At 37.5% G+C, this 12495-nt stretch overlaps 1 protein-coding gene across 1 annotated transcript; it reads right to left on the reverse strand.

Annotated features, from left to right (window-relative positions):
- Positions 1–795: 795 nt before the first annotated feature.
- slc35f2 (solute carrier family 35 member F2) lies at positions 796–10620 on the reverse strand. The gene is made up of 9 exons (XM_036589049.1): positions 10551–10620; positions 8478–8633; positions 6746–6918; positions 6385–6512; positions 5386–5545; positions 4241–4397; positions 4105–4157; positions 3860–4014; positions 796–2086 (listed from the first exon to the last, which is right to left on the reverse strand). The coding sequence occupies exons 2-9, from the start codon at positions 8591–8593 to the stop codon at positions 1838–1840; spliced, it is 1191 nt and encodes a 396-aa protein (XP_036444942.1). The 5' UTR covers positions 8594–8633; positions 10551–10620; the 3' UTR covers positions 796–1837.
- Positions 10621–12495: the final 1875 nt, after the last annotated feature.

The following is a 12495-nucleotide window of genomic DNA, read 5'->3' on the forward strand; positions in this document are numbered from 1 at the left end:
ATTTTCAAAATGCCTGCATTATTACAGACATAACTCAAATGTTGGAAGCATTTAATGGCTTTAAAAGCTCCCTCACAGGAAGTTATTACTTGAAATGGTTATGAATATGCTGTCTGATGACTGAGAAATTGTTTTGACTGCTAGATTTGAAATGAGCTTAAAACACATTAAAACACATTCATGGCAAAGTGGCACATGCAGGGTGTTGCAAGAGAAAATAGTCCCTAAAGAAAACATATTTTTCAGATATACAACTATTTTAGCATTAATAATACTACATGTAAAAACTCAGATCAATGGTGTTTTTGGACAGTAAACAAAATGGCTCTGAGTGACTTTGTTTACACATCAATGACTAAATTATGCAGAAATTTTGAAAAATCTGTTATTACCCTTTACAGAGGGTGTGGGTGCTGGAAACCGGTATATTTATTGACCGCTACAGATCGCAATGTACTGAAACGAGCAGATACAGAACAATATGTAAATTGTTGATACTAATTTGCTCAGTACCATGAAAGTACTGAAATTACAAATACACAGTTTAATATAAGCACAAATGGGATTAGTTCAAAAGTTCTTCTAGATCAGTGTTTCCAAACTAAAGCCCTGAAAACCCAGCTGCACTGCAGTTTCATGTTTTTCCTGAGTCATATCAGTAGTTCATTTTTCAAGGCTGTCTTGGGCTGAAAATACAAAAGTGTGTGGTGCAGGTGTTTCTACAGGACTGGAGCTGGGAATCAGTGTGGGAACTGTATCTTGACAGATGTCAACATGAAAACATCAACAAAAATATGAATAAGAATGCAACATTTTATTATATTATTAAAAACATTACTACAAAAAAGTGTTTTCTCAAATCTATAGAACAACTGCTTAAAGCAAAGGAACAACTTTACTGTTTGGTCAGTTTGTTATAATCACTAAAAAGTACACTCAGGAATAAAAACATAACTTATGTGTAGTTCTGAGTTCTGAATTGTATGCTCATGACAATGAAATAACAGGTTGTACATTCATGAGGCAATGATCTTCTATAAAAAAATGCAACAAAAATATTGGTTAAAGTAGAGCAAAATAACTTTTCAGACTGTTTTGTCTTTTTAGCACCTTCAGTCACTAATAGCAGCGCTGCTTTTCATATTGGCACGTCATGCAAAGGACATTTCAGTACTTGTGTTGAGTCAATCAGCTCAGACTTAAAGGAAAACTCCAATATTTTTCAACCTCATCTCTCTCTATCTGCTGTATCTGTAACATATGTCCAACTACCAGAAACGTTCTGAAGTATTTCCCTGTACGTACTACAAGAATCAAAAACACATTCACTTTAAACACAATGCCCAGGGCTTCTATTCTGAGTCAAGGACTTTCCGTTCTTTTAAATGCAGGAAAAAGCATCAAAATGACTGTCCATGATAATCCACTACACACCAATGTGGCAGATAGCAAATCAGAAAACACTACTGCATTGTTTAAATAAACCACTGACCACTATAATGACATAAAACACTGTGTCCTACTTTAGGAAATATTCAAAACAAAATGAAATAAGAGAGTTAAAGCAGTGTTGGCCACATTTGACCTTGTCAGGAGAAGCAGACAAAATAAAATACAACTATAGTGTCTAATGTGAGAGAAATAATCTACATTAACCTCAGCCATTTTCATTCTCACTGATTCCAGTTCATAAAACATTTTACATAATTCAGCATAAAGGCACACAGTTGAAATCTAATTCAACAAAGTAACACATGTTGCCTTTGGTTACAGTAAAAAGGCACTGCCCACAAAATGAGGCATCTAAAAACCACATTCTACACTGTAGAGCCATAAATTACACCATGTATTTCAGCGAGCAGAGCGTAGTGCAAGGTTCTTTTTGAATGCAGGTCGTCTCAACATGCTTCTCCTGACCTACGTCTAGGACGGTTTCTCCCTCTGCCTGGATGACCTCTGTAGTGGCAACAGTCTGATAAGCTCTCTCACTGTTTCCAGACGGATCTGGCGTGTAGGTGGGCACGACGTTAAACATGATGAAGCCAACGGTGATCACCACAAAAGACACAATGTACAGGGCTGAGAACTGTGAAGAACAATGGGAATAAATCAGTGTCAGCTTATTGGAGGAAGAAAAAATCCATATTGATTTCCATGGAAACGGTTTAACCCTTATGTTGTGTTTACATTGGTTGTGACCATAATGGATCCCTATTTGCGTTTTCAGGCACTTTTCTCTTAGCGTCTGCCAAAGCATTAAATTGAACTCCAGAGTGATTTTAAGGGCACTATAAAATTCCACACTCCACTTGTAATTTCTTGTAAACACTGTAGATCACTACATCAGCTGAATATGGACCAAGGAGTCTCTTGTTACTATGCAACTGACAGACGAATGTTACGTGAACGGTGACCACTGAGCCACTAAAAAGGAAACTTACCAGTAGAAACACTACAAAAACAGCTCCTAGAGGTAAAACAAAGACCCTAATGTGTTTAATGCCTGCTGCTCATCCTACAGTAAAAAAACAGGTAACTGAAGACTACTGCAGTCTTACACCAAGAATTAAATGTGTACGCTAGTCAAGTTTTGTACTTTCTCCCTGTCCCCTGCACTTTTCAAAATGTTACCCTTATGTCTACAGCTACGAATAAGAAGTAGGGCTGGGCAATATGACGATGTTTAACATTACTGTAATAAATTACGTCACAATATGCCATAATTCCATTTTCAGAGTATATCATAGATATTGTTAGCACTTCTACTGAGCATGTTTCAGTACAAAGATAGCATACATATATCAAGTTGAGATCATATTTCTGGATTTGGCACCACCGGGTATTTTTTGTCCATTCAAACTTATAAATCTTGACTTAATTATCTTGACATTGTGAAAATTTCTTGAAATATCAATCTTTTTGCCATAATGCCCTACTCTAATAAAAAGCTACCTTCACCCTCTTTTAAGCAACTAATGTTGGTTTGTTTATGTGACAGGTGAGCAGTGACGCAGGTTGATGATGAGAAAGAACTACATAGTTCACCCCTACATAGCACAATAATAACGAGGGAGTAGGGATCCATTCCATCAGTCACAGCCATAGTAACTGTTGATGCTCAGTGGAAAACTATATATTTCATTGTTTTCCATGGAGCAGCAATGCAAAAATCTGCCACTGCCATAGGCAACGGCAGCGATTCCAACTTTTGCCATCAACCGTGGCTGTGGAAAAAATGGCTGATTTGTTTAGGAGTCCAGGTGCACCCAGTATTACACAAAATAATGGAACAAATACAGAACATCTTTCTGCCCTTTTTCACTTTCTATAAACAACGGACACTGCTAAAGGTCTTCTCGGATGATCATCCATTTTTACCAGTTATGCTATCTCCATGGCAACATTTCCATGGCTGCATGTTTGTGTACCGCTATGAGGCATGGAATGATTTTTTTTTCCCCCCTCAAAGGCACCATGTAAATGAAGCATTAAAAGTCACAGTTATTGGAGGTGCATGGTGTAGTTATTTTATTATGAGGATATTTTATTATGATTTAAATTTTGTGAAAAGTTTTGATGGCACAGTCTTGTTTTGCAGAAAGAAAATACTTCCTTTACATTTTTGCCATGTTTGACTTTTGAAAACTGTTAATACAGATTGTAAACTGAACTTAATTACATTTGAATTTTATTTACTTACATAACTATCATTATTTATGTAATTACATATGTATAATTATGTAAATAAAAAATGTATAGAAAAGCAAGCCAGAATGACTCTAAAAAGGATTCTAAGGGATATCATAGCAGTACAATATGGATTTGTGACTGTCGTCCCACCACCCACAACTTCACTTACCTTGAACTGGAAAAGAAAGATGCCACATAAGAGGCTGAAGAGATCAGCAGTTAGCAGGGAGAGGTTCACTGCTGTTGCACTGGTCATTTTCATCACCACAGGCATGAAACTGTACAGCCCATACATGCACAGCATAAAGGCAACAAAGAGCAGGCCTGAGGAGGAACACTCAGTAGGTTATAAATATCCTCAAATGAAATTAAAAAAAAAATATTAAAAGTAATGGCAACAGAAAATCTGCTCACATATTTTCCAGTCCCAGCTAATGGCCATTATCGGCTTGATTTCAAGGATCGCCCTTAGGGAAAAAGGACACATAATTAAATACACATTATTACACCATAAGCCTGATATTAATCATGCTACAGTGAAGTGACTTACATTTGTACACCACTGATGAGGGTCCCAAACAGACCCATCATACCCAAGAACTCTGCCCTGCTCAGGTTCTTCACTGTGTACTCCTGACACACGTTAGACACAGCGTACAGAGCAGCACTGATCAGCACCAAACAATCTCCCAGCAATAAATTAGAGTCTATAGAGAGATAGAAAACATTATAAATACACTCTGAAACATAAAAGTGCCATTGAGCCTTCACTGGAGTGATCTTTAAAGAACCTTTTAAAAGATGGTTCTTTATTAAACCATTCTTGTAATTGAGCTGTGTGCGTGTGCAGAACCTTTTAAAGGGCTCATGTCCTACATGTTTCAGGTATTTTACTTTTTCCTTTGAAGAACACTTAACATTTGTGTGATTTTATATACCAAAATTGTCATGATTAATTTTTACATGACCTCTCCTTAGAATTAAACAAACTGTTTTTGTTACTGTGCCTTTAAGACTGATATAAGCTAAATAAGCTCTGTTCTGAATGGCTGTCCTGTGTTGTGTCTCATTCAAAAAGCACCCTGTGCTGAAACACTCCCTAGAACTTCAATATGAATGGGTGTAGCTAAACGGCTGTAGGCTGAATACGTGGATATATGCAAATGAGTTGGTTCTTGTGACAAAAAACCCGAATGAATTCAAAATGTGCTGTTTTTGCAGCCTAGTTTCCATATATGGACTCTATAGAGTGATTAGTATACGGCACATTTTAATACACTGACAATGTTTACATATTAGTTTAAACGTTTATTTCTAAAAAGGTAAGGGAAACTTGTTTTTTCATGATATGGGCCCTTGAAAGTTTTGAAAAAACTTCCACATGATGTAAAGGTTCTACACCAATTGTCCTAGAACTGTACATTCAAGCTGAGAATCACTTAGAAAGCTTTATTTATAAGGGTGTGCAGCTGTAATTACAGTGTATAAGTGAGATTTCACAAACAGCACTCAATGTCTAATCCATACACACTTGATTTCTTCCCTTTTTCCCCCCAATCAATGCCAATTCTGCTCTGAAACTGAACGAAACCCAAGCACACGTCTCTACTGATAACAGCAAAAACAAAAAGAGAAAGGAAGGGAAAAAAGAAAGAAAACACAGTTTCTGCCTAGATATAATGGCTTAGTACTTACTTGAGCCTTGGTCTCTTCCAGCTAACAAATCAGCCCCCACCATCGCCCCAACACCAAGCAAACACACACCCACAGCTATAAAATGCAGCAGCCTGTAACGAGTCTTCAGGAAGAACCAGGACAGCACCATCAGCACCGGGATCACAAAGCAGTCCAGTAGCTACAAGCACAACACAAGACCCTCATCAAATTGTACAGGATGGACACAGGCTGTTACAATCCAGTCTACTGTCATTTTACACACAAACAAAGTAAACATGATATTCATTTCAATGAACAGTACAGAGAGTTTAAAGAGTTATTACAAACACATCATATAATTTGCCGCACCAAAACATCAGAAAACATACATACAAGAGACCCCATCATTAAAGAGGAATTCCAGCAATTTTCAAAATTTCCATGTGATTGAATTATTAAGATGTGAACAAAGTCATTCAGAGTGGTTTGATGAAAAATGCACTGTTATAGAGAAACCACGTCAGAATTGTTCACAGTGGTGGTGATAGGAACCACACACCCAGTGTTTAATGCCTTTACAAGCTACCTCACAAAGTTATTACATGACATGCTGTAGTCCATATTAGCTTTTGACCTAAAATACAATCTTTAAAACCATTTGTGACCAAGAGGTACATGCAGGACATTAAAAGGCACAAGACACCCCCAAAAAAAAGTTAAATCTGAAAAAATAAGTTTTCATTATCATTACATATAAAAACGCAGAAGACACATGTTCACTGGTCGTTTAGGATAGCAAATAAAACGACTATATTTGTGTTGTAGACATTAAGACCTCTGGTTCCTATCACCACCACTGTAAAGAAATTTGCATCTGTAAGTTTCTCTATAACAAACTATTTCATGTCAAACCAATCTGAATGACACGTTCACAGCTCAAGGACTGAATTATGCACAATTTTTGAAAAATTGATGGAATTCCCATTTGGAGATCAGAGATCAGAGAGTTATTGAAGACAGAGGACTATTGAAAAATACCTGAATGCTTGTTAGTGTAGTAAACTGGTATGCCTTCACAACTGTGTAGTTTGCTTCAACATCTGTGAGCGCCATCAACAGATACTTCCACCATTTTGATTTTAAAATCTGAAAAATACTCTCTTCACCTAAAAGGGGAACAGGTTTTAACAGTGTCATTTTGTGTGCGAGTATTTAACATGTAAAGACAATAGAAAATAAACTAAGTGCAAAACATTGCAGCAGGACAATATGACATGATAGGACAACGATAAAGCAAAATGACATTCTCACATACAACAATCTTCATGAAAATGAATCAAATTCTTGCCAGATATACAATGAACTGCTGAGCTGATCTAATGAGGCTGGATTAACCTACCTTTCCTAAATACCAGGGCTGTGGTGTAGGTCAGAAGCAGCAGGGCATAGTTGAAGAAACTCTGCAGCATTGGAGTGTCCACCTGAGCCTTCTCCAGATACTGACTGGTCACTGCTGTCCCACATACCAGCATAGACAGGACCTGACCCAAAGCCACTGTTTTCAGGAGGCGCCTGGGGGGTGCAGCACAGTCTATTTTAAGTCTCATGTTCATAAAATACTGTAAGTGCTGCTGTTTCAGCATCAGTTTTGCCTTGTGGTCTTTTGTAATTGTTCCTTAATCAACAGTCTTAGACTCAGGTTCATAATGATTATACACCTGACATACGGATATGGAGTATCTAAATGACGTCACTCTTGTGGCCACACCACCAGTCAGCGTGTTGAGGACAGTGCTTGTAGAGCCATTGATTGTATACTGTTAGTTAATAAAACATCCTGAATGATAAAATATAGTCTTGGTATGCTGTGTTTTAGCTGTAGCAACAAGAGCAACAAAAAAGAAAAAGTAAGCTTTTATAGCGTCCTGGCTTTCTGCCATTGTGATGGCAAAGCGGCTGAAGAGGCAGCAAAGGAGAAATCTCTGGACAGTAAGAATAAACAGGAACAATTTTCTGACATCTCCCTATAGTAAATCTGCTCTAATCATTTTGTCAAAGGTAGACAGGTGAAGGATGAATTCTGTAGTTTTGCAATTTTCCAGTGTTGAGAGCTGTTCATGACTGACAAATGACACTGAATGATGATTAACTTCTACAATCTAGTTACTCATGTTGAGATACACTATGCTTTAGTTAAACAATGAATGCAGCTGAGAGAACACCCGAACATTAGCAGGGCTCATATAACTCAAGTTAACGTCAAGCTAACACTGATAAACCCTATCAAACAAAGACTGGTAGCTATTGCTCTCTTTTGTGATTACGATCACATTTGATGGTGTAGTTTGAAGGTACAAAAGACAGAATACTGTTGACCCACAAACAAAATACATACACGATTCTAGTGATTTGCATGCTTTTACCTCCTACAATGCGTATACTGACACAGCATAAACTGCCTTTTCTTGATGATGATAATAATAATAATAATAATAATAATAATAATAAAGTTCAATTTATATAGCGCCTTTCTCATACCCAAGTTCACTTTACAGAGGCAGGGAAAAAAGCCATCAGTGAGCAGAAGAATGAGAGTGCTGAGAAAGAAGGAGGAAAGTGAGGGACAATCATGAAGAGACTGCGGTAATGTGTTGCATAGTTTGGGGGTCATGACGCTGAAAGATCAGCCCCCAAAAGTGCCCAAATTAAATTCTGATATCTTATTTTAAAGCCATAGTGTCTTTAAAAGTAAGTCAACTTACTTCACTGAACTTCTAATACTAAGTTTAAAAAAAAAAACAAAATCATTGTCTTAAGTTCTGTTGACGTATTATTTGACATTCAGTGAACTCCAAATTTTATTGCAGCAAACTGACTTACTATTTTAAGATACCATCTTTTTTTTACAGTGCAGCACTGACTGCTCATACATGTTATGCCAACAGAATGTCAACAATATGGCAATATGAGTCACTTTTGCTAATACTATCTACACTCATTCTGCTCCTGTGCTGGACTCCTGTCTCCATGTCATGTTTTATAATTATGCTCTTCAAAAAAATAATTTTGAGAATTAAATCGTAAAAAAATATATAACATTCCAGTTTTTATTTTAAAAGTCTTCATCTTACCACGTGAAAACATCTTTCAGCTTAAGCTTCTGTGGTCCACAGATGAACGCACCCAAGGTCCCGGACGTTCTCAAGCTCACACGGTCAGGGGTGACCTCTCCAGTTTCACCCTCCATTTCTTCTTGACCCTGTGCTGGGAAGGCAGCTGAAGAGAACCTAACATTAAAGCACAGGATTTATGATTTATAGAGTCTGTATCCAAGAACCGCACAGGTCAGCACACAGTAATCTCTTCAAGAATTTGTGCCTCATTAAGTACATTGACACCAAGCTGCCATAATTACAACAGTTACAGTTCTGAGAGTTAAAAATGGCACAAAATAAGTACTACAACTCACATACATTACTGTCAAGGAGCTACAAAATGTGAACACTGTGAACAAAAACAATCATCTCCTGTAGTCAGTTTTGTGTATGTTGCCTTTCTGAAATTTAATTCTTCAAATCTTTGCCAGAGAAAAACAGAGATGTGCGGATCACTTTCTAAAGGGCTCTGAGAACTGAGTCTCATGCTGTGCAAAGCACAGCAAAAACCAAAAACAGAACATTCAAGAAGAAGCCAGTCTTGGGAACAACTAGTGGTAATCTGTAGATCTCACAGTTTGGAGAGCTGAGATGTGGGAGGTCATTTTAATTTCATGCTTAATACAAACTTCTTCCACATTTTTCCATCCTTTAAATGCTGAGATAGATAAAGCATGTACTATTTACACTGTTGTGCACCACAAGCCTGTTTGCACTCCATTAACTTATTAAATGCTGAGTTGAAGCAGATATATAAGTGCAGTTGAAGCTAAATCTTGCTGAAATAAATCTGACTGAAAGTCATATGCTGCCTATCACACCTACTCCGATCAGCCATAACATTAAAACCACCTCCTTGTATCTACACTCTTTGTCCATATTATCAGATCCACTTACCATATAGGTGCACTTTGTAGTTGTACAAGTACAGAGTGTAGTTCATCTGTTTCTCTGCATACGTCGTTAGCCCCCTTTAAATGGTCAGGACCCCCGCAGGACCACCACAGAATGGGTATTATTTGGGTGATGGATCATTCTCAGCACTGCAGTGGCACTGATGTAGCGGTGGCGTGTTGGTGTTGTGCTGAGTGGATCAGACACAGCAGTGCTGCTGGAGTTTTTAAACACTGTGTCCACTTACTGTCCACTCTATTAGACACTCTTACCTTGTCAGTGCTCATCCGCTGCTGCACAGTTTGTGTTGGTCATACTCCAGTCCTTTATTAGTGGTCACATGGTCACAGAACACTGCCCACAGGACCCTATTGGCTGGATATTTTTTGGTAGGTGGACTATTCTCAGTCCAGCAGTGACACTGAGGTGTTTGAAACTCCAGCAGCACTGCTGTGTCACTAACACACCACCACCACATCAGTGTTACTGCAGAGCTGAGAATGAGCACCCAAATAATACCTGCTCTGGGGTGGTCCTGATTACTGAAAACAGAATGGAAAGGGCTACCAATGGGTAAAGAGAAACTTGGACTAAGGTCTGTAGATACATAATTACAAAATTCTCCTATAGGGTAAGTGGAGCTGATAAAATGGACAGTGTAGATACAAGGAGGTGGTTGTAATGCTAAGGCTGATCGGTGCAGATCAGGCTTAGCATTGAAAGAACAGCCATTATATAATCGATCTGACAAATAATAAAGCTTCCAATGATACATTTAACGTGGCAACTAGTTACAATAAGTCAGCTACATCGTTTAGACAATGTACAGTGTACACGTGGTCAGCTCGGCTAATAATAAAAATAAAATATCTTGATATTACTTAAAATACACCCAGCACACTCTGAAACAACAAACCGACATGAACATCAATCTTCTTCGATTTTGAGCTAATTATTAACTCGTTCGAATTAAGTGTTAAATTAACGTTAGTCAGCTAAGGCTAGCAAACTAGTCAAGGTAGCAAACCGGTTAACAAATATGCCGTCAGCTGTATTAAAACCGGAATCACATGTGAAACGTAACTGCGTGTAATCGATTCGTCCGAATCATCATTCATATTAAAGTTAACCGTAATTAACTTAGCAAATCATTACCTTCACTGTCAGGCCATGTCGCTGCTGCTGCTGCCGGGTTCTCTGACTTCCCACCATGCGCTACTCATTCACTCTAACTGGCGCGTTTACGCCCCGCCCGCTGACTAAGACCCGCCCCTCTTTTCAAACAGCCAATAGAAACAAGGCTGCTCAACAGCGTTGGAAATCCTGGACCAATGGCAGTTTAAAACGCAGCCAAACTGACCCTCAAACAAAATCACGCAAAGCACGGAAGTCTTACGATGCTGTATTTGCCAGTATTTTTTCCGAGTCTGTTATTAACGCATTTATTTACAACACATTTATGTTTTGGTGACAGAAGACAGATAAGTTTCTAGAGTGAGAAAGTGATAACAAATTTCTAAGACAATTAATACATAACAAATATGGATAAATATATACATCCCTAATGAATACTTGAGTGGAGCACTGTCAGAGGTGTCCTGAAAAGCCCGGTTACCTCCTTATAAATGCTGTATTTCTAATAAGATAGTCCTACATTAGGTGTACCATTATAGATTAATTGTGTCATCATTAATGAGTGTAGCTGACTTTGTATTCTGTGAATCAGAAAAAGACACTATAACATAGATCTGTTTTATGAAGGTAAAAAAGTTTGTTTCCTCTGAAAAGACTTATCTCACCACATTGAGGAACGTCAGGAGCATGTTTATTTTCTTAAATCTCAATTTTTAAACACATTAAATTTCTTAAATCCAATTAATAATGTTTAAAATAACTTTTAATATTTGGAATCTTTATATGTATGCAAAATGTGATTTTTTTTATTTACCTCCTAAGATGTAATAATCCTTTTTTTAAGTACTTAATTATTTGAATATATTATTTTTATGCCTTTCCTTTTTTTATATAATTTGTTCTATAATTATTTACATACATGTGTTTGCTTCTGATAAGTGATAACCTGTCTTTGCATATTTTTAGGTTTGGTGCAATTTTTCGAGGTCAAAATTTGATTTGACTCTTGATATGTGTTAAAAGTGTCTTGATTCTGCAGAGCTGTAATTAAATACTACACAGATTTGTCTGGATCAGAAAATTGTAATCTATTTCAGAACTAAAGTAGCACGGCCTTGTGAAAAATAGTCTCATAAAACAGCACAAAGACGCCTGTTTTTGATCACTGACAAAAGTTTCCAAGACAGATAGCAAATGAGAGAGACTTGAAAAAGGCAGAAGGTGTATCAGTGATACAGTTTTAATGTTTGATACACTAATTTGAACAATCATTTTTATGATTTTTTGATACTGTATCAAAATTGTTTCACCTTTATGATAAACCGAATTCTGTTGCGCCGTTATATATACAGTAACTCAACTAAGCACCTGCTGTTTTTAAATACCTCTTTTCTTGATCAACATTTCTTTGTTTCCAATAATCTTACTGTTCTTTCCATTCAGTGTCTAAAAATTCATCATCTAGGCTACTGCAGGCTGACTGCTGCAAATATTAGCTGGGTCCATCTATAAACATAAAACTTTGTCTAGTACACTGCCAAAAAAATTATATTAGTTGTACATATTTTCACACTGACATGTATCTGGGCTCTGGGATGTCCTTTCCCACTCCTCACAAAGAAAAGGTGGACTGTGTGTTCTACTGAACTGTAGGGAGGCAGACACCAGACATCTGAGAACAGATATGCCTTCAAGGACACTGACAGCTTCACTGACCCTCTCTGAATAACAAAAACAGAGAAGAGAATGAGAAGAGAGAAGTCTGTTCAACCACACTGGTGTGAAATGGGTAGGTTTAGATGTAAATGTTCAAATAGAGCACCTTAATTTCACTGTAATGGCTGAGATGGCTGAGTAATGTATTGACTGTGGGTAGAATGGGGAGCAATGTATGTGTGGGCCTACTACTACCCCACAGGAAGAAAGACACAGCAAACAACATCACATCACACAGTGTGAAAGAGCA

This window comes from Colossoma macropomum, unplaced genomic scaffold (assembly GCF_904425465.1).
Source record: "Colossoma macropomum unplaced genomic scaffold, Colossoma_macropomum, whole genome shotgun sequence".
Lineage (NCBI taxonomy): Eukaryota > Metazoa > Chordata > Actinopteri > Characiformes > Serrasalmidae > Colossoma > Colossoma macropomum.